The 27,835-nt window shown below is 38.4% G+C and overlaps 1 protein-coding gene across 1 annotated transcript in view; it reads right to left on the bottom strand.

Moving 5' to 3' along the window:
- LOC126298399 (solute carrier family 12 member 9) overlaps nucleotides 1-25,565 on the bottom strand; it is a 131,672-nt gene extending 106,107 nt beyond the window's left edge. The window contains exons 1-3 of the mRNA XM_049989712.1: nucleotides 24,966-25,565; nucleotides 24,340-24,474; nucleotides 16,300-16,434 (exon numbers count right to left, since the gene is read on the bottom strand). Coding sequence (XP_049845669.1) covers nucleotides 16,300-16,434; nucleotides 24,340-24,474; nucleotides 24,966-25,242 — 547 coding nt within the window. The 5' untranslated portion in view covers nucleotides 25,243-25,565. The remainder of the gene's footprint in view (nucleotides 1-16,299; nucleotides 16,435-24,339; nucleotides 24,475-24,965) is intronic.
- Between the last annotated feature and the right edge of the window lie 2,270 nt (nucleotides 25,566-27,835).

The raw sequence follows: 27,835 nt of genomic DNA, 5'->3' as shown, positions 1-27,835 counted from the left end.
ATGGTGATACTACATATGATTAAATTTAATGTGGATGTCACAATTTTAAGAGACCTGTTTTGATGAAAAACTCATTCCAAAGAGCATGTAAAGTAAATGAAGGTATGTAGAGAAGAGAGAAACTGGTTGAGACGTGTCACACCATAAGAAGCTGCCATATTAACTAATTGAAATGCACTGACCTCAGCACAAGTTTTGAACACAAGACTAGTTCTCAGCAATAATATACAGTACAGTTTCTTCATGGCTAATTGCACTAAGAGTTTTTCAGACATGTAAGTCTTTGGAACCCATACATCGCACATCTCTAATCAAGCCTGAGTTATAAAAAAGCTGTTCTTCATCACCAGATGCAAATATATGACAACATACTGAAACACTGTTGAGGGGTTTTTTTTTTTTTTTTTTTTTTTTTTTTACACTTTCAAGTTTCTCATGAAAAGTAACCAGTTCAACTTATAATCAAAAATAGGGTCAACAAGTTTACCAATTATTTGAAATTTATAGCAGCATAATTAATTTCTAGAAGACAAGGGCTTAATTCTGAGCTTCAGCATTCAGAGTTGTTATGGAAATATTTTAGTATGATCCTGTGTGTGATCCTCATGTGACAGGCAGATGAGAGCACTTGCATGTGAAAGACACAGGTCCCAGGTTTGAGTCCTGGTCCAGCACAAAGTTTTAATCTGCCAGGAAGTTTCAAATCAGCACACATTCTGCTTCAGAGTGAAAATCCAATTTGGAGTATCAGTTATGTTCTAATACAAATTCTGTGCATCCATACTTATGCCACAGTCAAATACATCCTTCATAAAACTGCTAAAGACAGATTTGAGTACTGTCATGGTCATTAGAGAGGGGTTATGAACGCAGTTGAAGGAAGCTGTGAAGCACTGTACTATCTTGGCATTCAACTAAAAGATATCTATAGGAAATCAAAATCAGAGTGGCAAAGCAGGGATACAAAGTCTGCTTCTGTCAAAATTGAAAGTAGTATCCTACCCACAGAACAATCTCATTCTGAGACATCACTTAAGCCTTTCAGATGTAATTAGAGAACAACAGTACAGATGTATTCTTTGACTGTGGAGTAAGAGCTTACCACATAACATACAAGACTTCATTCAAGCATCTTATCGCAAAGTACAGATACAGCAATAGCCTAATTTCCACAAGAAGATGGAGTAGTTGGCCACATTCAAGCTATAGTATTGCAACCCAAGTATATACTGACTCATTCCATTGCCACACAACACTTCCAACATGTTTTGCTGTTAATAATTTTTTTTTCAGCAAGGAAATAGGCACTAAAAGAGTGATTTTTGGTGGGACAAAGAACTAGTGTCTGGATTGCTGTCAGCCACCACATTGCCCATGAAATGCAGGGACTTATGTTTAGGTACCAGTCTGGCAAACACTTTAAAGCTATCTGGAAATGTTATGCTGAAACGACCAGTAACCCACCACATTTTGTGTTTTATCTCTTATAGTTATTTTTAGTAACATGGTCCAGTAGTGATATATTTGCTTATACTCTACTGGTCTCCTATAATCTTGCAATTCAAAAAGAATGATTATTACCATCTGGAGAGTTCTACCACTGTCTGATCACCGTCTCTGGTTTTTGTCATCACAGTGAAACTGTAACAAGGCATGCATTCAAACTGCAACAGGGTGGACCACCTATTCTTTACTGTCAATTTGCACAACTTATTCAACAAAGTTACCATCTACATGTGGTGTACACATACTTCAGACAGTACCACATGAAAATGAAAACCACTTCTGATACATTCTACCATGTCCATGAAAACATTCCTTTGCTCAAATACAGCTAGTTGCATGTGCAGTGTCCAGTGAGTCTTGTTAAGCAATCATTTTTGAAGCTTTCATCATACAACAGCTCTTTGGAATATGATGATCAAATTTCATAAGTGGCAATCAGTTACTGCTTAACAGCAAACTGAAGTAGTTCAGGACACCGTCATGGGCTACCTGCAATCCCAGGCAGCAGAAATCCATGCAGAGGGAATTTGTCATCTCATTAAGAGAGATGATACATGCTTAAATATCATAGTGATTGTATAGAGAAGTAATAGAAAGAAGTAGTTTTAAAATATTTTAAAGAAATTAAATTTAACTGTAATAGTATTTTATTTATATCTTTGTAGAGGTTACTTTCTTGATAGCCCTCATATATTTGCTAAGGATTTATCTTCACTGCTAGTCACTACAGTGTTTCCAGTCACCTATGTATGACTCATAATTGTATTCATGTTTTGTTCTGTTACTTTGTTCATCAGAGATGTTGGCAGAACAGATTTATATGAACACGTATGGTTTGGATATGGATTGGGGCTAAGAAATGAAAGAGGAAGCTGCCTGATAGAATTTTGCACAGAGCAGAACTTAATCATAGCTAACACTTGGTTCAATAATCATAGAAGAAGGTTGTATACATGGAAGAATCCTGGAGATACTAAAAGGTATCAGATAGATTACATAATGGTAAGACAGATTTAGGAACCAGGTTTTAAATTGAAGGACATTTGCAGGAGCAGATGTGGACTCTGACCACAATCTATTGGTTATGAACTGTAGATTAAAACTGAAGAAATTGCAAAAAGGTGGGAATTTAAGGAGATGGGACCTGGATAAACTGACTAAACCAGAGGTTGTTCAGAGTTCCAGGGAGAGCATAAGGGAACAACTGACAGGAATTGGGGAAAGAAATACAGTAGAAGACGAATGGGTAGCTCTGAGGGATAAAGTAGTGAAGGCTGCTGAGGATCAAGAAGGTAAACAGACAAGGGCTAGTAGAAATGTTGACTGGAATACTCTCTTTCAAATTCTAAAGGTGGCAGGAGTAAAATACAGGGAGCGAAAGACTATTTACAATTTGTACAGAAACCAGATGGCAATTATAAGAGTCGAGGGGCATGAAAGGGAAGCAGTGGTTGGGAAGGGAGTGAGACAGGGTTGTAGCCTCTCCCCGATGTTATTCAATCTGTATATTGAGCAAGCAGTAAAGGAAAAAAAGGAAAAATTTGGAGTAGGTATTAAAATCCATGGAGAAGAAATAAAAACTTTGATGTTCGCCAATGACATTGTAATTCTGTCAGAGACAGCTAAGGGCTTGGAAGAGCAGTTGAATGGAATGGACAGTGTCTTGAAAGGAGGATATAAGACGAACATCAATAAAAGCAAAACAAGGATAATGGAATGTAGTCTAATTAAGTCGGGTGAGGCTGAGGGAATTAGATTAGGAAATGAGACACTTAAAGTAGTAAAGGAGTTTTGCTATTTGGGGAGCAAAATAACTGATGATGGTCTAAGTAAAGAGGATATAAAATGTAGACTGGCAATGGCAAGGAAAGCGTTTCTGAAGAAGAGAAATTTGTTAACATCGAGTATAGATTTAAGTGTCAGGAAGTCGTTTCTGAAAGTATTTGTTAAATAGTTTGGACAAGAAGAGAATAGAAGCTTTCGAAATGTGGTGTTACAGAAGAATGTTGAAGATTCGGTGGGTAGATCAAGTAACTAATGAGGAGGTATTGAATAGGATTGGGGAGAAGAGAAGTTTGTGGCACAACTTGACTAGAAGAAGGGATCGGTTGGTAGGACATGTCCTGAGGCATCAAGGGATCACCAATTTAGTATTGGAGGGCAGCGTGGAGGGTAAAAATCGTAGAGGGAGACCAAGAGATGAATACACTACGCAGATTCAGAAGTATGTAGGTTGCAGTAGGTACTGGGAGATGAAAGAGCTTGCACAAGATAGATTAGCATGGAGAGCTGCATCAAACCAGTCTCAGGACTCAAGGCCAGAACAACAACAACATGGTTTAGATGTGGTGATGGGTAGTGCTGACCGATGACTCTGTACCTCGACTATAAGGTGTGTTGTTACTTTTACTGCTTCTATTATTTAAAACTCTTGGTTTAATTTACTGGCTTGTTGCACTATTTTCTGCCTTCTGATTAATTAATACTATGTAAACAGTTGATTTAAAGTCAATTGGAAATTCATCTGCTGTTACACTCCTGAACATGCAGCCGAAGAGCCAAATCAACAACATTGGTACTAAGATGTGTGATTTGGATTTCAAGGAAAACTGAGGAGTTTAAGAATACAATGTGGTGGTGGTGGTGGTGGGTGGTGGTAGCATATGTTTGCATACACAACAGCAAGGTCTTTATTGTCCACACTAAAAAATGTGTTTGGACAGGCCTGTGATTAAAAGAAATTACACTGGAGCTAATTTACAATATATTCCTAAAACCTGTGGCTTTCTTTTATGTATGTATCCCATTACATACATAGAAAAATACATGGTTTTTGGTAAATATCATAATTTAGTCCTGGTGGAAATTTTATAGAATTAAAAAGGCACACCACTATAAAATGGCAGATGGATGAACCATTAGAATAATATGATGGCTCAGTTCTGACTAGTGCAATAAAAACTGATAGAATGTAGAAACATAAGAAACAATACCACAAAAAGGTGACTGATCACTGGCCTACAAACACACCACAGCATCCAGCCTAAAAGTTTAGGGTTGTCATCAGTTCAAACAGAGGACAACTTCTCACTTAAGTCTGATTCTGCCCTCTTGTATTAATAAAAGATGCACTTCATTAAAATGTGGTGTACAGTGATTCGTACACCATGAGCACAAACATCAGCACCTCCTCTTGCCAAAATAATAATTATGAAGCCATATGTTAACACATCAGTTGCGTAACTACTGTGAATAGTTGGATCGAATACACAATAGCTAAAAATTAAAATTCCACGGAAAAGAACTTGATGAAATTTTGATTGGAAATTGCTGAATCTTTGGTCGCAACTCCTGTGACAGAAAGACCAGAGATGGAAATACCCAAGGCTGAAACTGAGTCCGAGGATGGTAAAAGATCAAATTATTCCAATCCTCCCACATCCTATTACTTGTAATAACAAAGAGAGTAAATGATTATGATCATTTCTCACCCATTGATAGCCTGATTTTTCCAGTGTAGATTAACATAATGTAAGAGAAGAGCCACATCGACATGACTTGGCAATTTGGTTGTGTGTTAATGAAGTGCGAAGTGCAAATAAATAGATCCTAAATAGATGTGCGAGATTCAAAAACGTTACATTTGTGGACATAAGCTGTGTAGGAAGAAGGTTCCATACATCCCATGGCTTACATCTCAACAGAGTAGGAAAGGACTTAGTTATAAAATGGATCCAAGAAATAGTGAACAGCAAATTGAATGTGCAGTGTTGTGCTACAGAGGCCATACCTCTCAAGAACAAAAATTATGAATACTTGGGAGAATCAACCACAAAATGCCAGGCCAGTAAAACGATATATTAGCAGAACAGGAGTGATGATTTTTTTTTTTTATAACACAATAAACCTTCCACCAGCACAACACCAGATGCAAGTGTATGTGTTTTGTAAGTGCCTCAAGCAGACGTCAGTTCACACGAGAATAATTTATGCTTTTGAATCATTTATCACAGGACTATCTATACATGTAATAATAGTTGCAGAACACCAGTAAACAGTGAACACCATTCAATATTGCAAATTAGAAGGCTACAATCTAGCTACATTCTACTGCAGAACACACAATAAAGGTGATGGTGTTACCATCTACTCAAGAAAATGTAACTTCATAACTACCACAGAAACAATTTCTGTGTTGACAAAGATTTCAAAATTGCAATTCTTCAAATCACATTTTGCAGTGTTCCTTACTAAGTCATAGGTGTATATATAACCCCCTAAAGAAAGATGATACTTTTCTGAAATCATTTGATGGAGTTTTAAGTAAATTAATATCAGGCTGTAGAAATGTAAATCTTGTCATATTGGGAGATCTGAACATCAATACTTTACATGATGGTCAGGGAAGCAAACGTTTTACAGATTGTATCCTGTCTTATGAGGTTAAAGATCTTCTTGGCCTAGTGAACACCACAATACCTAACACACATAGTAGTTCAATTGATCATGTTACCACAAATTATGACCGTATCATCTCAACAGACATAATAAATGGTCACACCTCTCAGATCATTTAGATCAAACACTGGAGCTAAAACGTAATACCAAATTCAAACCAAGAAAATGTACAAGCACAGGCAAATATTGCCTGCAAACAACATTGTTACACAGTTTAAGCGAGGAATCATGGGAATCATATGACTATCCTTGGAGTCAACAATACACAGAACATGGTCACAGAAATTATGACTGAGCACTTAAACAGAGCTATACAATTAAAAAAAGTGAGCATACAGAAAAATCAACCTTCAAAATCAAAACCTGTGCCATTAGATTTTAAAACAAAAGATATGAAAGAAAAAATGAAAAACAGGTGTAGCTTACACAGACAGACTAACTAAATTATATAAAGAACTCTACAAGCAGTACAAATATAAGTACTGCAAAGAAGTCAAGAGATTAAAATCAGAAAGAATCAGCCAACAGATATGAGGTACAGATAACATTTCAAAGACTTGCTGGTCAATTGTAAATAAAATCAGAAACAATGAAACAATGAAACAGAAACTAAAATTAATAATGTACAGTTAAGTATGAATAATGAAGATATTTCTGATCCTCTTCTAGTCAGCAATATTTTTAATAATTACTTCACAGATACTGTTGAAAATTATGTCACTATGAAACAGGATACACAGCACTCATTCGAGTCCTGTAACAAACAGAACAGTACACTACCCACAGTAAACACATATGACAGTCTGCAGCTTATTAATAACCTCAGAAACAAACAAAATCGGCAGGATTAGATGAAATTTCTCTATATCCATTGAAGAAATGTAAACATGAACTAATGAAACCACTAGTTCACCTAATAAACTATGTTCTCGAGGACAGTGTGTTCCCTGACAAGTTGAAACTGTCTGTAGTGAAACCAATACACAGAAAGGGGAAAATAAAGCGTGTAAAGAACTACAAATCCATTGCCCTAATCTCAGCTTTCAGCAAACTGATAGGGAAAATAATATTTAAAAAATCTTGGAACATTACAACAATGTTGACAAATCAAGTGATTTCCAGCATGGTTTCAGAAGAGGTCGAAGTACCGCGACAGCAGCAGTGCCATTTGTCCATAATGTACTTGAAAAAATAAATGAAAAATTCCAAGCCGCAGGAGTAATCCTGGACCTCTCAAGGGCTTTTGATAGGAGTACATCATGATGTGCTCTTATCAAAAATTACAGAGTGGTGTCACTGTAAAACTCATGCAATTGCTAGAAACCTATTTAAAGGGTAGACAACAGTGCACAGAGATTATGTACGCCAATGGAGAAATACTGGAGAAGAGAAGGTCAAGTACAAGAAATATACATTTTGGTATCTTCAGGGCTCTATTTTAGGTCCAGTCCTATTCATATGCTATGTAAATGATTTCTCAACTTCTCTAGATCACTATGTATGCAGACAATGAGCCCAGCCTAGTTAAAGAGATACATAACTTTATTGAAAAGGCAAGAGCTCACATTGAAGGAGGGAATCTAAAATTAAACATAGAAAAAAACTAATATTATTCATTTTAAACCAAGTGGTCCAAACACAAAATACTGAGATTGATGAAATTCTACCAAAAACCTATACAGGCTGTAAATTCTTAGGTTTATGCATAGATGATCGACTTTCATGTCTGTAAAAAAACACCCAGTCTATATGTATTAAGAAGATTATTACCATATCTTAATTCTGAATCCCTAAGGGCTGTATATTATGGATCATTGTATCTTTTCTTGTCTTATGGAATGGTACTGTGGGGCGAGTTTTCATACTGCAGAAGCGAGCCTTGAAGATCATAGAAAAAGAAAAACCAGGAACTTCTTGCAAATCCCTATTCATTAGACACAATATTCTCACAGTTTATGCCATGTATATGCTAGAAACTATAATGCTAGTGAAAGAAGACACTAAGATAACAAAAAAGAAACATGGATATTCACAAATGCGAAACAAGGCATAGAAAAGATTCTCATATGGTTAACAGAAGATGTCCAAGGAGCTGTTTTTAAAAACTTGTTACCTAATGAAGTTAAGATATTGACAGGGGATAATTTTAAGAAGCAAGTCAAGCAGTGGCTTATCCAAAAATGCCCTTGTAACTTGAATTTATCATGAACTACAATGTAATAAGAAATAATGTAAACTAAGAAAACTGTAATTGTAAAAACTTTATACTTAGTTGAAAACGCACATGCATGTAAAATTATGTGTTACAAGCAATAAATTGAATTGAAAATTTGTTGTGAAAAGTACAATGCATATTAATGTCTTTTGAAGTATAAAGATTGTTTCAAGCAATTTCACAGGCAGAAGTAATGTGATCTCATTCTTTTTTGTTATTATTAGTGATCTTTCAAGTATTGCTTTCCAATGGCATTAATTAATAACTTAAATTTATGTTCTAGTTTACACATGAATGAATAATAATGTTTCAAGCAGTATCACACACAGAAGCAATATTCTCTTAGTATATTACATAAGTAAGAATGATTTTTAATGACAACCTCTAACTTTTTTTTAATTTGTATTCTAGGAGACACATAGATGAATAATAAGTATGTAATTATTTTAGGACAAGATAAATATGCCATTCATCTGTCACTCATAGTCCTGTGTACTTGTGAAGCATACTGCACATATTTTATTAATAAACCCCAATCCACATGATCATGTGGGTCCTTTTTTCATATACTTAGTAAAAAACTATTTTTTTACTATTTTTCCTGGTGTAATTGTAGACTATAAAACAAATTACTACTCAAAATTTGTGCAATTAAAAAAATTTAGAGCTGAAAGCATTAATGGAATATACCCAAATTATGCACATGTCAAGAGAACTTAGCAGCTCATACGAGATGCATCACAGCTGGCTTCACCAACCACTGCCTATTATCCTACATCACCAGCCACTCCTCACCCCACAGTTGTATAACTCTTTGATTCTATACAAAGATGACACACTGCAGGGGTACACCACTTTTGTTACATTATGTTCCTTGTAGATCTCCTTGGTTGCTGTATCTGCCTGCTCATTTCCCAGAATTCCTGTGTGAACTGATACCCAGCAGAATAATACACACTTCTCTTAAGAAGCTAGCGAAGAAAGGACCAGTTGGTTGGTTGATGGAGGGTTCAGGGACTAAACAGCAAGGTCATCAGTCCCTCAGTCCAGGGGTAGTTTATCTAGAGTTAGTGATGTGTTCAGATAATGAAAGTATGTAGAAGCAGTAAAATCAAGGTATTAAAGGCAACATCGATGGCAAAGAGGAGAAATAATTTATGGAGAATTATATTCATCAAGCAGGTACATCAGTCAGAGCAGACGAGGGGTCTCCTAAGGCTCATACATGGTGATCAAAACTCCACCCGCATCCAACCCCCCACCAGTCCAAATAAGGACGAAAACAGTTACAGAGCAAAGAATGCATTCTAGTCTGGAGATTCAGAAATGTAAAAGTGAAAAGGCTAAAAATGTAATGGACATCAGCTGGACCATTAACAAGAAAAACAAGATGAGAAATAGGTAAGACAGCAGGTCTGCGGAGCTCTGCATGGAATGGGAGACGTTCCGTCCACAGCCATCCTATCGCTGATCCATCATAGCCAAGGCATTAAAGGGAACCCACTATTCAACAGAAAATGGAAACAGGGTGCAGCACAAAAAGAGAAACTGCATCTAAAAGCAATAAAAATTGAGTAAAAGAGGGACGAAAGTGGCAGTTGGCACAGGAGGTAGGAGCCAAGGATCCCCCAGAACCTGTATGCAGGGGTAGAAGTCCCAACCCCAACCGCCCCATCCTGAAGGTAGTATAAATCTTTAATATACAAATAAAAACCACTTTAACGGATAAATTGGAGAACCAGTTCAGCTGTCCATAAATGGTTGCTAATATTAGAAAAAACTAATTTGGAAGACCATGGTTAGCATGAAGACCCAGAAGGAGTGACTGCTTGTAAGACTCTGCATTGCTTGTAAGACTCTGCATCTGTGATGTGGGGTGGCTCATTACATAAACCAAAACTATGGGTGAGCCTAGTGCAACCAGTGTAGAGGTGACACAGGACAGTGAACTGCTTCTGGGAGGAACTAAAGGAGTGGTGCCAAGCAGCTGTGATCTCCTTGACAGAGATGAGTTCATTAGAGGGGGCAGTAGTACACCATATGTTTTTCCATCTCTGAGAAGAGACCTTATTTACACTTGCAGATCTGCACCTGGGATCACCAAAACAAATGTGGGGTGAATAATTGCTTCTCTAGCCAAACAGTTGGCCAGTTCATTCCCAGGGATATGGACATGGCATGGGGTCCACAGAAAGATAACTGAGGAGGCAATATGACTGCAGTCAGAGAGAAGGTCATGAGTAGCAGATATCACAGGGTGAAAAGAATAAGAATGTTCAATGGCCTGGAAACTTATTGAGTCACAGAAAATCACAACATGGTCAAAGAAGTCTTTGGAGGCTTGTTTAATAAAGTGCAGGGCTCTATTAATGGCTATCAGCTCTGTCACAGAAACACTGAATGTTTCCAGTAACCAATGTTGTTCCTATCCGACAGGAGACGTAAAAGCATACTCCATCCTAGCCATAGTTTACAAGCTGTCAGTGTAAATGATGGTAACAACAGGTAAGCTCATAGAACTGAAAGGAACACGCACCAAAAGGTCATGGGATTAACTGAAACTTTAGGGGCATGGAATAGATTGGTCCTAATTCATAGCCTGGTTACTAACCAATGAGGGTTGTGTTCGAAAACAGGTGAATACATTCTAAAGAGGTAAGGTAAAGTTCCCAGTAGAGGGCAGTGAGGTGCATCCCAGCTAGTAATTCCACCCGAGGCACGTGTCTGGTGGTTGGTGCCTCTAGTATGCAAAAAGAATGTGGTAAGTTGGAGGATGAGGAAACTGTAGGTGTGCTATAGAATTCTTGAACATATTCTCAGTTCAAATATAATAAATTTCCTTGAGGTAGAAAAGCTTTTCTCCACATATTAGCACAGATTTAGAAAGCATCGCTTGTGTGAAACTCTGCTGGCCCTTTTCTTACATGCTATCCTGTGAACCATGGATGAAGGGCAACAGGCAGATTCCAAACAAAGGTACAAGCATATGGAGTCAGTACCCAGATATGTGGTTGGCTCAAAAACTTCATAAGCAATACAACCTAATATGTTGTCCTTGGCAGTGAGTGATTATCAGAGACAAGGGTATCATCAGGAGTGCCCCAGGGGAGCGCAATAGGACTGTTCTTATTCTCTACACACGTAAATGATCTGACAGACAGTGTGAGCAGCAATCTGTGGATGTTTGCTAACGATGCTGTGGTGTACAGGAAAGTGTCATTGTCAAGTGACTGTAAGAAAATATAAGATGACTTGGACAAAATTTCAAGTAGTTGTGATGAATGGTAGCTACTTCTCAGTGGTGCAAAATGTAGTATGGGTACGACACACCCTCTGCCACCCACCATACAGTGGCTTGTAGAATACATATGTAGAGGTACATGGTGATTGCATAAGTAACAGTTAGTACCATGGGAGCTGAAACAGTAAGATTCCCACTTCAACAAGGAGACTGTCTAGGGGACCAGTTCGGAAGGTGCCAGTGTCCCATCGAATGCTGCAATGACAGATTGGGTCTAACACTTTAAAAGCTGAAGATGCCACCAAGCCACCAACCTGACAACTGTAGTCTAGTTGGAAAGAGACCAGGGCCCAGTAGATACCAAGAACACTAGCATGATCTGCATCCCTAGGAGTGTGGGCTAGAAAGCAGATAATTTTAAGCTTCAACACACAGCTAGGATTAAGTTGATAAATATGGGGTAGCCAAGTTACCATTTTATCAAAGATGCAGTGCTGTGAACCCAAGTAGAGTTCTGGGTCAGGATGGACCATGTTATGGTGACAGAAGTGCATCACCCATGTTTTTGTAGGCAGGAATTGGAAAGCATGGGCAGGGTCCAAGCACAGGCTCTTTATGTGGAGCCTTGGAGCTGGCATTCAGATGAGGCTACCAAGATGGAGCTGTACCAAATTCAAAAGTCGTCAACATACAGTGCAGGTGTGACCTGCAGCCCAACAGAGGTCACTAACCCATTGATGGAAATGAGGAATAGTGTGACAATCAACACAGAGCCCTGTGTGATGCCATTCTCTTGAACCTGTGGAGAGCTGAGTGAAGTACCAACTTTAATCTGAAACACCTGGTGGAATAACAACTGACTAATAAAAATCAGTAAGGAGCTTCGAAAGCACCAGTCATAGAAGATAAGTAAAATGTAATTTTGCCTTATATAGGTCGAAAAAGACTGCAATGAGGTGTTAGCATTTAGAAAAAGCCTGTCAGACTGCTGTATCCAACCTAACCAGATAGTCTGTTAAAGATTGTTTCTCCCAGAAACCACACTGATAGGGGGACAAAAGGTCCTGCATAAGCAGTGAACAATCATCCTTCCAAGCCATTTGCAAAGAATATTGGAGAGGCTAATTGGTTGGAAGCTGGCTTAAAGATTAGGAAAATGATACTATCTCGCCATTTCGGGGGGAAGACATCTTCAAGGCAAATACAGTTCAGACCCTGAGAAACTGTAACCTTTGAGAAACATTCAGATGTTGGACCATCTAATTATGAATTGAATTGGGGCCTAGGATTGTATCACGAGATGAGACAAGAATATGAAGCAGTTCCTGGTCAGTGAAAGGTTCATTATATAAATCAGCTTGGCAGGAGGTGAAACATGCAGGAATTTCTTCAAATTGTCCTTTGTGTGTTAGAAAGGTAGCTGGGTAAGTAGAGGTCACTGACAATATCACAAAGTGGGTCACAAGGTGTTCAGCAAAAGCCAAAGCCTCAGTACAAAGACAACCCTGAAAGGTTGATCATTTAATGCCCCGGAAGACTATGGAGCTTAGCCCACACATGGGAAGGAAAGGCATACGTTCCCAAGGAGGAGACATAGTGCACCCAGCATTCCTTCTGATAGACTTAGCACAAAGTCACTTACAAGTGAGAAGGGCAGCATGTTAAGGATGCTGCTTGAGACACTGCAGGACACTATGATAATCCAGAACAGCTACTGCAAAATCTTTGGTCCATAACAGGACTGACCGGCAGTGGAGTGTACCTTGTAGAAAGAGGAATAGCAGTACCAGAGGCACACAGGTGATTGCCCAGATGCAATCTGACAGAGAAGGGGTGAAAGTGACAGCAGAGGTATATAATTGCTACTTGGCTCTTCAAAGAGCCCATCATGGTAAACACTCAGTCAAGTGGTGACAAGAAAGGGTCAGGGTCATTGGGAAGCAGTCACTGTCACAAGGATCACCACCGAGATTGGGGAATAGATCGTAACAACAATAGCCAAAATGGTGTCAAGAGTGGCACTGAAGTGGGTAGGAATAGTCAAGGAGGCATAGATCGATATCAGAAAGAAGCTGTTTGATCAGTTGACCCCTACCATAAAAATTATTACTTCCTCACAGTGGGTGGTGAGCACTAAAATCCCCAAGCAGTAAAGCAGGGAAGAGCTGTTTGATTAAGGTGGTCGTTTCAAGAGAAGTCAGTGCACAGCCTAGAGATATACAAATGTTACAAATGGTGAGCACTGGAATAATCTGCACTCACAATGTTATTGCTAACAGCTTGGTAAGGAGAGTAATTCAGTCACTAACAACATCTGTGTGAGCCAATGCACAGATCCAACAAATTGCCCTCCTGCAGCCAGAAAAATTCCAACGGAACGCATGGTAACCATAAGGCTTTGGGGAATGGTCATCAGTGAAGTAAGCTTCTTGTAGGGCAATACAGACTGCAGAATAAGAAGAAATTAGTTGTTGCAGTTCCAGCAGGTTACAGCAGTATAAATTATGAATCCATTGGATCACCATGTTGAGGGTGGCCTAAAGGTGTGAAGGGGCCAGGAAGACTAGTCATGTCCCAGTTAAGATGGGACAATGTCAATGAACAGTGGCCCTAAGAGGGAGGCCTGTTACTGGTAGACACCGAATTAGAAAGCTGCTTCTCTGCCCAGGTATGGGAAATGGTTTGCAAAGATGGTGTTGCAGGAACCAACAGAGTAGGAGCAATGGTAGAACTGGTTTGGAAAAAAACTGAGTTAGGCAGAATGAGGTGACAGCAGTGACTTTTGGATGATTGGTCACCATGTCAACAGGATGTAGGCATTCATTTTTTTTCTTTCCTCAGAATATGAACACCTATACACCATAACTAACTTCTACTGGGAGGACATTTCCTTCAAGGACTTAGATGAGAGCATGCCATGAGTGGCAATGAAATGGGTGTGACAACCATCACATTGAGGAGACACAAATCAAAGTCTGTAATAAGTTGGTTAGTTAGAAGACCCCTACCTGTCGAAGTGGCACACACACACAGGGGGTAATGTGCATTGAAGTCCCCTAGGAGGAGATATGAGGTCAGGAGTTGCTGTATTAAGGTAGGCAGTTGAACACAAAGAAGTGGCCTACCTGGAGGGAGGGAGACATTGCAAATGTTGAATGTTGGGGTCGTTCACACTCATACCACTTTTGCTTCAAGGTTGGTACAAATGGGGATCCAGTCACTAATGACACCAGTGGAAGACAAAGTGCAGTCCCCTCCAGATGCTATTTCAGGGCCGGCATGGTTCTGACAGAATAACCAATAACCATGAAACATTGACCAGTGGTCATCGTGGAAGTGTGTTTCTTGAAGAGCAAGAAAGAACACAGATGAAGAGGAAACAACCTGTTGTATTTCTAGTAGGTGACAGAAATATCCATTGCAATTCCACTGGATTATCATGAGGCGAGGGTCCAGATCAGACATAAAGAAGCTGAGGGTAGGTCATGTCACTGGGTCAGTGGTCATCACTGACAAGGATGGGGTGACATCCATAAAAACTGGGTCTGACTGAGCAAGCAGGAGGGGACAAAGCCACCCAGGATGGCGGGGAAGCCTCGTTATTGGACTTCTGCTGCTGCTTCTCCCTTGGAAGGAGGTGTTATCAGTATTGCTCTGCTTCCCGTTTAGCCCTATGTTTCTCCCACTGCATCACAAGGGAAGGAAACATTTTGGGTCGTACCTCCCTGTACTGAAAGAGGACTGTCCTCTCTCCTTTCATAGAGAGTGTTGGGGCCATATGACCACCAGCAGAAGATAACTTCATCTGCTCTCCCCATGGGTGCCACCCGACCTCAACAACAGCTACCTGGCCAGTAATCCATTGGTCAGAGTCCCCTTGCCCCTGTCACAATGGGCACATACCCTGGGTGACCTTCCCTGCACTATCTGCACCTGTGGTAAGTTTTGAAAATTGGTGGCAGGTCAAACCCAACAATGGGGACCATGTGTTTATTTAATGCAAAGTTAGATAAAATTCCAGAGGTGAAAACTCGAGGCCCAGTCGTAAACCAGATCCAACCGAGGTCAGCACCAAGAAAACCATCTGATGGAGAGGCTCACCTAGCAACACCTTCATTCAAGGGCATAATCCTTATGGATACATAGGTGGTAGTCACACAAATTTATTTTCTTGAGTCCTACCAAAATTAGCATTTGTACACCACATGTGTGATGATGAAAAATACTCAGTGTTCACAAAAAATACTCAGGGTTCAATTATCTAATTCATAGGAGGTCAGGGAAGCATAATGAAAGATCAATGGCAGAGAATGGTCCCACTGCGGTGCTGAAGTGCAAGTTCTGCCCCATGTTTGGAAGATCTAAATCATAGCATGCAAAAGTCTGTCGATACCTTGATCCCACAGGTAGATGGGTAGTAGTGCCCTGTAACTAATGATAAACATTAAAATCCTCCCAGTGTAGGAAGTGTGTGGGACTGTGATATGAAGTTATTGATAGCTTCTTACGACAACTGGCTCAAGGGGACTGGGGGGAGATGAGTCTTAGGAATTGTAATTCAACACTATGATTCCCAGACACTGACACTGCAAATGCTGCTCCACTTTTAGATTTTGCCCTGCAGATGATGTCCTTTTTATGGTGGCTGTAAACCCTTGGCACAAGGGTATCACAAACTTTATAATGTGTCTTTTGTAGACACAGATACATATCCTGTGCCAGTAGTCATCAGGATGCTGACCTTCACAATGAATAATCAATATATTTCTTGTTAAGTCATCAGTCTTTTTATCTATTAGTAAAGAATAATATTGTGTGCCTTTACTGGCAGGTACAACACAGAATAAAAAGGGAATAGAACTGGAATTTGGGCACTTACCTGAAGGACCAAATATTTCAACCAATCCCTCTGCACAACCAGTAATGTAAAGGGCACTGCTAACAATGTTTGCAAAGAACATTAGAGTGCCAATAGCACCTCCAAATTCTGGTCCCAGTGTCCTGCTGATCATAACTTAATTTCTGTTAAGAAGAAAACTTGGCCTTTAATTATTTGAGCAAGAATGTATTACTGAGCAATATGATTTGGTTCACTCTACTATCCCTGCATCACACACTATCTCATTTATCACATCAAACACGAAATAATCATTTACAGACAACTGATTACATGAAATAAATAAATAAAAATACTTAACCTGCAAACTCTTCCTGCTTACTTTATGACTGCACATTTGTGATGGAATTAACAAACAAGACCACTAAATAGTGTACAATCAAAGAACTTTCATCTAAATATTGGTTAATAAGGTGACTATTTTTTATGATAGTACTGGACAACTTACTAAAAACTATGTAATTTCACATTTGTGTCCTAAAGACAATAGAAATAGCCATTTATGTAATGACAGTCTGGTGAAGGCTGCCTCCAGTACCTCCAGTGAAGTCCTTGTGCTGTTTACAGATAGAAATTTCAATAATCCTTAATAACAGTTAATACCTTTATGAAAAACTGCTATGACTCAGGATAACAAAGCAACAACATACAAACCATGATGCTATAATCTATGTGCTTCATTTTAACAATGACGATGAAGTTTGGATTGTGGGGTGATCAACTTCATGGTTATCAGCACCCGTACAAATTCCCCACCTTTTTTCAGTCCAATTTTTCCATGTGCATGAATGATGATGAAATGATGAGGACAACACAAACACCCAGTCATCTCAAGGCACAAGAAAATTCCTGACCCTCATTTTAACAAAGCAGACAACTTTATGTCAGAGAGTATTACAATTAACTGTCACATGAAATCAAATCGTCATTTACCAGAAGAACTGAGATGGAGAGCAATATTACTAACTGGAGAGAAGAACAGACAGAGACAGAAGCTGTAAAATACCATAAATTTTCTCAAATGTTCTAAAATAAGGATAACAGAAGAAGAAGAAGAAGAAGAAGAAAATAATAACACAGGAACATGAGGTTGGCTGATTACATTAAACTCATATTACTTGTTTCTTAAGTTCAGACCAAGCATTGGTTGACCATTCATGCTGTATTGGTTTTGACCATGTCCATGCGCAGTATTATGAGCATCAGACAGTACCAACTGAGACTCCTAAATAGAGAAAGAATAGTTAGATGAACCAGAATTAATGTATCCGGGGCCCACCGTCCCCATGGTTGCAAGGTAATGACAGAATAGTGGATTCTGGCTGGCATTCAGCAGCCATTGTCTGTGCAATGTTCCCAGGTGTTGTCTGTAGTCACCTATGCCACCTCTTTTTTATGCAGTTTTTTCCCTTCCTGTTCTAAAGGCTGTGAGGTTCTCTGTCACCAGTGAGTATTTAAACAAAAACACGCACCTGCACTGGACCACAGGGTAGTACTCTTCACTCCACAATGGTATGAGAGACAAAGTCATCCCTCTTTTGGCCCTGTTCATATTTCCAGTAAGGTCATCCTTGCAGTGGATTATATAGATCCCTAGCACCAGGAGCTTCAGTTCCTCCACTTTGTACTACAACATCGGTCCACTCTTTCAGGTACTGTGATCACAAACCAATATTTATTTTATTTAAACATTTGTGGTGATCAAGTGTTACACATATTACACTCCACGATGAGTAAGATGTGGACCCTCTTGTCTTCCAAGATGACTACAGCCATGTTCACAGGCCTGCATGCAATTGTTCCTGGTCTTACAAACACTCAGGCACACTATCACATCTTGACTGGTCTGTTAAATCAGCTTATTTTAATCAAAAATTTCTGGGACTATTTTGAATTATGGCTGAAATGTAGAATACAAATCATAAGAATTTAGTAGCTCTAAATGATACAATCATCCATGAATGGTTTCAACTAGATATGGCATAGTTAAAGAAATATGTAAACACTCCTGATAACCGAACTGAGGCCAAGACTAGATGAGATGTTCACTGCATGATGTCTCTAGTGGAGTGATACATTTTTTAACCACCTGCTTCATTTAACATTCACTCTACTGTTATTCATAAACTATGGTAACAATATCTGATGGTATTTTTTTATGTGTAGCTTCCTCGGATAACAATTTCCAACCTAAATTGGGGCAGGAGGTTCATCCAGTGATGGGCAATGGCTATAACTCAAAATGATTTAAAAGCATTTGAGTTAAGAGTTTACTACATTATGTCACTGGAAAATTAACTGATGTTGAAAGCAGTGTGTCTAAGGATTCATAAGGATTGTATTATTCGAAGTGACCAGCCAGATGTCCATTCTCACTGCTCTTAGCATGTGAATATATTTGCAATGAGAGCACTAATTGTTCACTGGACTGTGGATCAACAAAGGATAATTTTCACCATAGACAAAGTGGGATCAGAACAGCCACAACTCATTGTTAGCTGTGAAATACATTAATGACATCGCAGACAATAGTAATAGCAAAATCAGGCTTTTTGCAGGTGATGCAGTCATCTATAATGAAGTGTTATGTAAAAGAAGCTGCATAAATATTCAGTCAGATCTTAAAAGATCTGAAAGTGGTGCATAGATTGCCAACTTGCTCTAAATGTCCAGAAATGTAAAATTTTGCAATACCCAAACATGAAATCCATAACACACACTTGGAACAAATTTAGGAGTAATACTGCTAGTTGGAGGTCGCTCAACAGGCCCTTACAATGCAGAGAGAAACTTAGTAAGACGAGTGTCATGTGCATTCTACACAAGTAACAGCACCAAATAATGCCCTATCTGTTGTAATGCTGTTCCAGTAAACACACTATTTTCTCCAAACATTTAATAAAGTTTCTATAGGTAGTATGTAGCTTCCCAACAGCCGTGCATGCTTCTACACCCTTGTATTTGCCCTCTAGCCATTTGCCACTTTTTGCCAATCTCTCTCTCTCTCTCTCTCTCTCTCTCTCTCTCTTTTTTAAAAAAACTATATTCCTTTTGCCTGCTCTATTTGCTGTATTTTTATATTTCCTCCTTTTGTTAGCTGAATTCCATATCTTGTGTGTTAGACACGGATTTCTACTCAGTCTTGCATTGCCACCTGTTTGTTCCTCTGCTTCCTTCACTGTTTCACCTTTCAAAGATACCCAGTTCAGAAACTTCCTGGCAGATTAAAGCCATGTGCCGGGCCGAGACTCGAACTTGGGACCTTTGCCTTTCGCGGGGAAGTGCTCTACCACTGAGCTACCCATGCATGACGCACGCCCCATCCTCACAGCTTTACATCTGCCAGTACCTCGTCTCCTACCTTCCAAACTCTACAGAAGCTCTCCTGCAAACCTTGCAGAACTAGCACTCCTGAAAGAAAGGATATTGCGGAGACATGGAGCCTGGGGGATGTAGCCAGAATGAGATTTTTACTCTGCAGCGGAGTGTGCATTGATATGAACCTTGTGAGGATGGGGCGTGAGTCGTGCTTGGGTAGCTAAGTTGGTAGAGCACTTGCCCGCGAAAGGCAAAGGTCCCAAGTTCGAGTCTCGGCCCGGCACACAGTTTTAATCTGTCAGGAAGTTTCATATCAGCACACACTCCACTGCAGGGTGAAAATCTCGTTCTGTATACCCAGTTCTCTTCTACTCTATTTCTTCTCCATTTCTGTCAATCAATGGCTACCACTCCCCTTGAAATTCTACAGCCTCTGGTCCTTTCAATCCAATCTACATTCCATCTTCTTATTTTCCTACATTTCTGCAATTTCTTTAGTTATAATCTGCAGTTAATAACCAATGAAATATGATCAGAGTCCACATCTGCCCCAAGAAATGTTTTGAAATCTGGTTTAAAAATCCGCATTTTATCATTATATAATCCATTGGAAACTTTCTGGTGTGTCCAGGTCTCTTCCATGTATACAACCCTCTTATAATAATATTATATATAATTCGTAATCTGAATAATATATTATCTCATCATAAATTATTTCAGTCACTTCATCATCTTTGGAGCTACTAGGCATAAAAACTTTTACTCCTGTGGCATGTGTAGGCTTTGTAAGAAAATGGTTAACAATCATTAAGACAAATGCTCACATGCTCTAATACAGTGGAAATCACTTTTTGCTTCAATAATGATCAGGTTGTACATGCCCTGCTATTAAATAGGCAATCCATCATGTCTTTGTAGAGCTCGCAAACAGCAGTCGGGCCTTAAGGTCCGAGTTCTCTGTGGATGATACCAAAGCAGTCTAAGAACACAAAGAGAATCACTTTTATCTTAAAGTTCACTGTTCAACTTCTTTGCCTTTTGTTTATTTTAGCTTGTCCATTTGCTGATTTAACATTTGTGGGTAGATCTTACACCAAGTACTACTTTCATCACTGTGATGATAAGTATCAGAAAATGTTAACGAAACACTTATATTTCACTGTAACTTGGATGTGTTTTCATCTGCAATTCCTTCTGTTCCTGTGAAAAGAAACACAGTACAAAAATTTTCCCCAGCTATTCATTTCCTTGGAATGTTATGCGAAATAGATGAACAAAAATTTTACTAACATGCAACTGCTTGCAGTCATTCACCACCTCAAAAGTAAATCACGAGGAAAAAGTCTCATACGCTTTGCACATGCTTGTCCATGTTGCTCCTGTTATGACATTCACTTTCCTGGCTGTCCACTGTAAAATCACGTTTACACTGTTATGCGCAATCACCATCGACAGCGTCACATTCATTCATTCCAATGCTAAGTGATCTGGCATTGAATAGAGGGCAGTGGAGCAAGTTTTGGTGATCATTAACTTCATACCACAATGTGGGAAATAATTACAGCAAAAAAAGTAACTTTGAGAGACAAAAGAGTGAAGGTAGCAGAGAAACAACAACACAGAAAAGACAAGAGCCAGTAGGGCTTCTTGGATAACATGCAAGATAATTAAATTTAATTAATGAAAGGTTTGTAAAAATATATCAAATTAAGAAGGTAAAAGGAATACAGAATTCTGAAAAATTATACTGACTAAAAGTGCAAAATTAAAAAGAAGGAAAGGGCATACAGATGACATAAATATGAAAATTAAACCTTTGGAGAAAAGAGAAGCAGATGTATGAACGTCAGATCAGATAGCAAGCCAGTACTAAGAAGGGAAAGTTGAAATGTGTAGAGTATATACTGATGGGCTATATAAAGAAAACACACTTGATGTCAATATCATGGAAAGGGATGAAAAAGTACATGAAGATGGGATAGGAGATACAACACTGTGACAAGAATTTGACAGAGCTCTGAAAGGCAAATGAAGTGGATGACATTCCCTCAAAAATATTAAGATCCTTGGGCTTTGCCTACATGTGACAGCATTACTAAATCAACAGTTTAGCCATGGTTGCAAAATATTAACACAGATTATCTACAGAAGAATGTCACGATTGATTGATGCCGACCAGGCAGGAGGTTAACTTACGTTCCTTAGAGATGTAGGAACACACAAGGCAAAACTCACCCTATGACTAGTATTAGAAGCCAGGTCAAAGAAAGACAAACCTACATTTATAGCATTTGCTGATTTGGACATAGCTTTTAATAATATTGACTGGGACACACTTCTTTGGATGCTAAATGGGGTAGAGATAACTACTTGCACTAAATAGTAACCTACAACTTTTACACAACCCAGACTACTGTAGCAAGAAACGGAGGGCATGAAAAGGAGGCAGTACTTCAGAGACATGGTACATTGCTATCCCAAACATTATTCAAACCGTGCATTAAACAAACAGTCAGGAAACTACAAAACTTTGGAAAACCGGAAATAAATTCAAGGAGAAGGAATAAAACAAAATGTTTAATAAGCATTTGGGTTTGCTGAACGCATTGTAGTTCTGTCAAAGAAGACAAAGGACATGGATGATCAGTTGAATGGAATTAATGGAGGAAATATGGCGAAAATTGCTACAGTAAAACATTGGTAATGTCATGTAGCAGAATTAAATCGGGCAATGCATTAGTAAATGAGACAGTAAATTTAAGTGGGGCCAAGCCTTTTCTGAAAGTATTTGTCTATAGTGTTGTTTTACATGGGAGTGAATCGTGGACAATAAGCAGTATAGATGAGAGAACAGTAGTTTTTGGAATGTGATGTAACAAAAAAAGTGCAGATTTGGTAGATTGATTGGATTATTAATTAGGTGGTAAGAACTGAATTGTAGAGAAAAGAACTTTATGGCATAAAGGGAGAGTGGCTGAGTAGGAAGGTAGCACACATCCTGTGGCATGTTAATTTAGTAACAGAAGTAATTGTGGGGAATTTTAGATGTAGACTAACGCATGAAGGTAATGGTTGCCATATTAGTGGCGAAGTGTCATTTGCTTAGATTAAGTATTCAATTATGCCATCTATAAAAAAAATGCCTTTTTTTTGTAATGTATGATACCAGGGAATAGATGGACATCACATGTGTCCTGAACAGTGTGTTGTCCACGTCCAACCTATTAATGGGTGTAAAAAAAGTTTTATGGAATTTGTACTGCCGATGATTTGGAGGGAGCCCACAAATCACGCTAATGGCTGTTACTTCTGCATCTCCATGAACAACACAACCAAAAATTGTACATAGTATTATATACGCTCTGCACTTCACTCTGCACCACATCAAGAATTTCCTGTTCTTGCACCTCCAGAAACAGTTTTTGTTAGCTCTAATGAATACTCAATTGAAGATGGAAAAAATCACCCAGTTCGAAGGAAGAATACTGCCCTCCAAGCATGCCCTCTTTAAACCACAAGATGACACCCAAGAGGAGTGGAAAAAGAAAGGAGAATGTTCGGAGTCACATTTAAAACAGTGGAAGTACCTATATGATTCCTTCAAAATGTTCACATTTCATAATAAGACTAAAGAATTGAAGCAATTCTTTAAACTGAAGGTTATCCCAGCTACTGCAAAGACATATATAGTCAGATGAATGCACTGAATGTGATGCACAGGCATAATGAATGGCAACTTCGAAGATGTGTCTTAAAAAACAGTACTTTTGCACAATGGAAACAATTTTCCTTCCTTCATGAGGTACATGCTACCAACATAAAGTAAATATATTCAAATATAATAAACATCACGACAGGAAGGGACTACGCAAGATATAAGTGGAATGTCTGTGGACATTATGACTCCAATGCAGCTACATCAAGTACTGTTGTTTCCTGTGTTAGTGACACAGCTGTGCTAGGGACAAACACTATTTGCAGAAGATTTGGATGAAGAGAGACTCATTAACTACTGGTAAGGAAAGAAGGGAAGGGAAAAATAAATAAATTGTGCACAAAACTCTGACACAGTTAACCAAATCTTTGCTTAAGTCACTAAAAGTAGCAGATTATGAAGAATTTTGCAAAAGTCTTAAATGTAAATTGCTGTGCATTCACTTATTTACATCTAAAGATCCTCCAAATAAGTTACAAAAACCTGAAAGCAAGTCTGTTCACTGGCCAATAGACCAAAGAACCATTTGAAGACACTCAGTTCAAATAACTGCAAGAGGACAATGAAAAAAATAGCAAGACAATCCTATAAGAATCTTTCAAATGGTTTTGTGGAAAACTTCAACACAGGATAACAAAGCATTTCTGAGAGACTGATCCACTCTTATGGACGGCTGCAATATGGTGCTTTCACATGGACATTTCACTGCTTTGGAAAAAGTATAAAAGAAAAGTAAGTATTGCTGCGTTAAGTGATTATTGCAGGGCGATTAAACGGTGCACTTCAGCAACACTGTACCACAGGCAGACCAAAACATGATGCTCTGAAGATATTTCATATTCTTTTTCATCTTTTCTTGTATGATAACTATTATAAATACCATTACGTTTATATGATAAATTTAATACAAAGAAACAAAAGCATCTAAACATTCAAATTTTTAATAATTGTGGGTTTTGGACAGAAATACAGCAAAGACTAAAGGATACAATATGCTCCACCTCCTTCAACAGCCCCATTTGTTGACACAGCACACACAGATGCAACTGTAAATAGCAGTATTCCATACGCTATGACAAACTGTAATATTGTCTCTGTCAAGCCAGCATTTCCAACAATGAAACCTGTTAATAAAATAAAAAACTATTATTTAAAAAACTCTGAAAGAAGAGTTCAAACATCTCATTTTATTACAATGAGAAACCCTCACTACATTTGTACTACAATGTAAACGGATCAATTTGACACTAAGGAAACTGAAAACAAATTTAATTACAAGACAGATAAAACTATCAACACAAAAATTTTCTTAAAATAGACTCAACATAAAAAGTGATTGAGATTCTCAGATTTTCAATGTAGCAGGTTTCTCTCATTGACAGCTAATTAGAAAGAAAACTAGTAAGAAAAGAGAGGAGACAACTGACGAACAGAACACCTGCTCATCCTGACAGCTCAAAGAACAGTATTGCCACCTGGCATAATTATTTTCAGTGCTCAAAGACATTTTAGGATTTTTAGTGGTAGATCAAAGGAAAGTAAAAGGTTTTAATATCGAGAAATACGTTCAAAACCTAAAGGCTTATAAGAAACATTAATAATTATCATTTCTTACCCACTCGAAGGAAGAGCAGTGCACTGAACATAGACAAAGCCACAGGACTGAAGACTCCTGCAAATGTTCCTAAAGTTCTGCCATTGTTGTTGTTATTATTATTATTATTGTTATTGCTGTTCTTGGAGAACGGATTTGCTGCGCTTGGCCATTTCCAGAAAAATTTCCTCCTGCTTATCAACGGGGCGTCCTCTCTTTGTACTATAACTGGCACACTTGTGTCTGAGGCCGAAGAAAAAGGACCTGGATTTATTGTTCCCTCTTCCGGTGACAACATCTTCACGTTATATACAAAAAGCAAACAAAATGTTAATTTTACGATACAAAACACACAATCATCACATTAATCGCAACGCTTCACAGTATCACGATGCACCACACACAACTGTCAAACATCCAAACCCACCCCTCATTCGTGAACTTCTGCTGTTTCCATAGATGAGCGGCCTCCTTAAAGTTTATCTTTGGAATACTACATGGATGTAACGGACTTTGTGGTGGGATGAATCACGGCACCCCACATACGACCATATTGGGTACGATTGAGTAGTGAAATTTACAACAAAACTAAGCACATATTATGTTTATATTATTACTAATAGAAGATTAAGGACTTACATTACATTTATACTTTTTTCCATGGATCCCTTTGAGAGGTGTCTGGGATGTGGATAGAGGCAAAGGTTATATATATATATATATATATATATATATATATATATATATATATATATATATATATATATATATATATGGATGTTGTGCAATTCTAATGCAGACAGAGTTATGAGCTATAATCCTTGTGATGATATTCATCGATGGAGTAGAAGGAGTTAATCAACAGTAAGTTCTTTAATTCACTCCGAAACTGATCTTTATCACTTACAGGACCTTTGATATGCTCTGGTAAGTTATTGAATATATGAGTTCCCATGAATTTGACTCCTTTTTGTACTGATGTTAAGCTTTTATAGTCCTTATACAGTTTGTTTTTGGTTCTGATATTATAATCATGTTTTGCAAAATTTTGTATAAAAAGAGACATGTTGGAAATAGCAAAGAACATAAATGAGTATATGTACTCAGAAGAAGTAGTTAGAATACCAAGTTTCTTAAAGAGGTCTCTGCATGATGATCTAGGACTGACACCAGATATAATTCCAATGACTCGTTTCGGAATTTTGAAAATGTATTCTTTGTGAGAGGAGTTTCCCCAAAAGATGATTCCATAACTCATTAGTGAATGGAAGCAGGCCAAATAAACTAACTTCTTCATTTTTAAATCACCTTATTCAAACAGCATGAGAAAAGTATACATTGAATTATGTAATCTACCATTATCTTGGGTATAAAATCTTGATTACTGATATTTTCATCGCAAACTTCTAACATGTTACAGTCGAATTGGTGACAAAAGAGATTATATATGATTATATATAATTTTGAGTTCAATAAAGGCCAGTTCATACTTGCCTCCACATCACATCGAAAAATTCCACACTGCATTTCAGATGGCGGCGTTCAGATAGGCCAACAACGTATCGAACCAGACCGTCACGTCATGTCGTCATCTTGGTTTCTCAGGAAGAAAGTTGTGACGGTGTTGTAGTCGCATCAGATTAACAGCCTGCCCATCTCCAGAAAGTAGACTCAGAAGTCACATTAAAATGATGCGTACGTGTCCAGCAGCATATTTCGAGTGAGCTGAGTGTGCCGCTGACACCATTTTGACCAGTATATGTGTGGTCCCTAGGAAATAACAGAGGCAAGAGCTAAATATTTCGCTCGCAGCAATTTGGCGCTATTTGGGACATATACGAAAGCCGCCGGCTGGAGTGGCCGAGCGGTTCTAGGCGCTACAGTCTGGAACCGCGCGACCGCTATGGTCGCAGGTTCGAATCCTGCCTCGGGCATGGATGTGTGTGATATTCTTAGGTTAGTTAGGTTTAAGTAGTTCTAAGTTCTAGGGGACTGATGACCTCAGATGTTAAGTCCCATAGTGCTCAGAGCCATTTGAACCATTTTTATACGAAAGACGATAAATTTCATTATAGAGCGTTGCACCAAGCAGAAACGAACTTAACAAGCACTAGCTTTTATCAAAAAGGAAAACCACAATACTTTTCCAAGAAAGTAAACAAGTGCAGATTATATCTATTATGCAGATTATAATTAAGAATATACAAAGGACCTATTGCACATGTTCAAGCTGTCTGGAATTACATCGCTGATGTATCAATTTTATGTTGAAAGTTTTTGATGATTAGGAAAAATGATTTACCCTGTATCACGCTGTCTGCCCTCTAGTGTACTATACCTAAGTTTTATCAAGTAACCTATAGCACAGGTCACATGTATATTTTTATTACATTAATAATACGTTATTGATACTATCTTTCACATAAGTACTTTAACAAAATTCTTGAAATACTTTGCATATGTGACTGCAGATGTCAGAAACTTCTCATATATAGCAGCTTCTGAAATGTAAAACAGTCAATAATGCATATGTTTCTGGTTGCTATTGACAAGAGTATTAATCTTACTCTTCCTACAGGTTATGTTGGTCGTCAGTAATTCGTGTTCTGCTTTTAAATATACTCCTCAATTGGAATGAGAAGCCAGTAAAGAGTATCAACCTACATACGTTCAATGCTAAACTGAAACTTCAATTCAGTATACATTTCACATTTGCGTACTTCTACCTATACTTCAGGAGAACAAACTGTACTAAAAAAATGGCGCGTTTTGAGAAGCTCTTTGATACGGTATGTCACTAAAGCTGAATATCTTCGTAAGATGCAAGTGTAAATACGGAAACAACAAATGTGGCATGTTACCTGGAGTCCACCTTTGTACGCAAATGACAT

Source organism: Schistocerca gregaria, chromosome X (genome assembly GCF_023897955.1).
Source record: "Schistocerca gregaria isolate iqSchGreg1 chromosome X, iqSchGreg1.2, whole genome shotgun sequence".
Taxonomy (NCBI): domain Eukaryota; kingdom Metazoa; phylum Arthropoda; class Insecta; order Orthoptera; family Acrididae; genus Schistocerca; species Schistocerca gregaria.
This window is presented reverse-complemented; position numbering and strand designations above follow the sequence as displayed.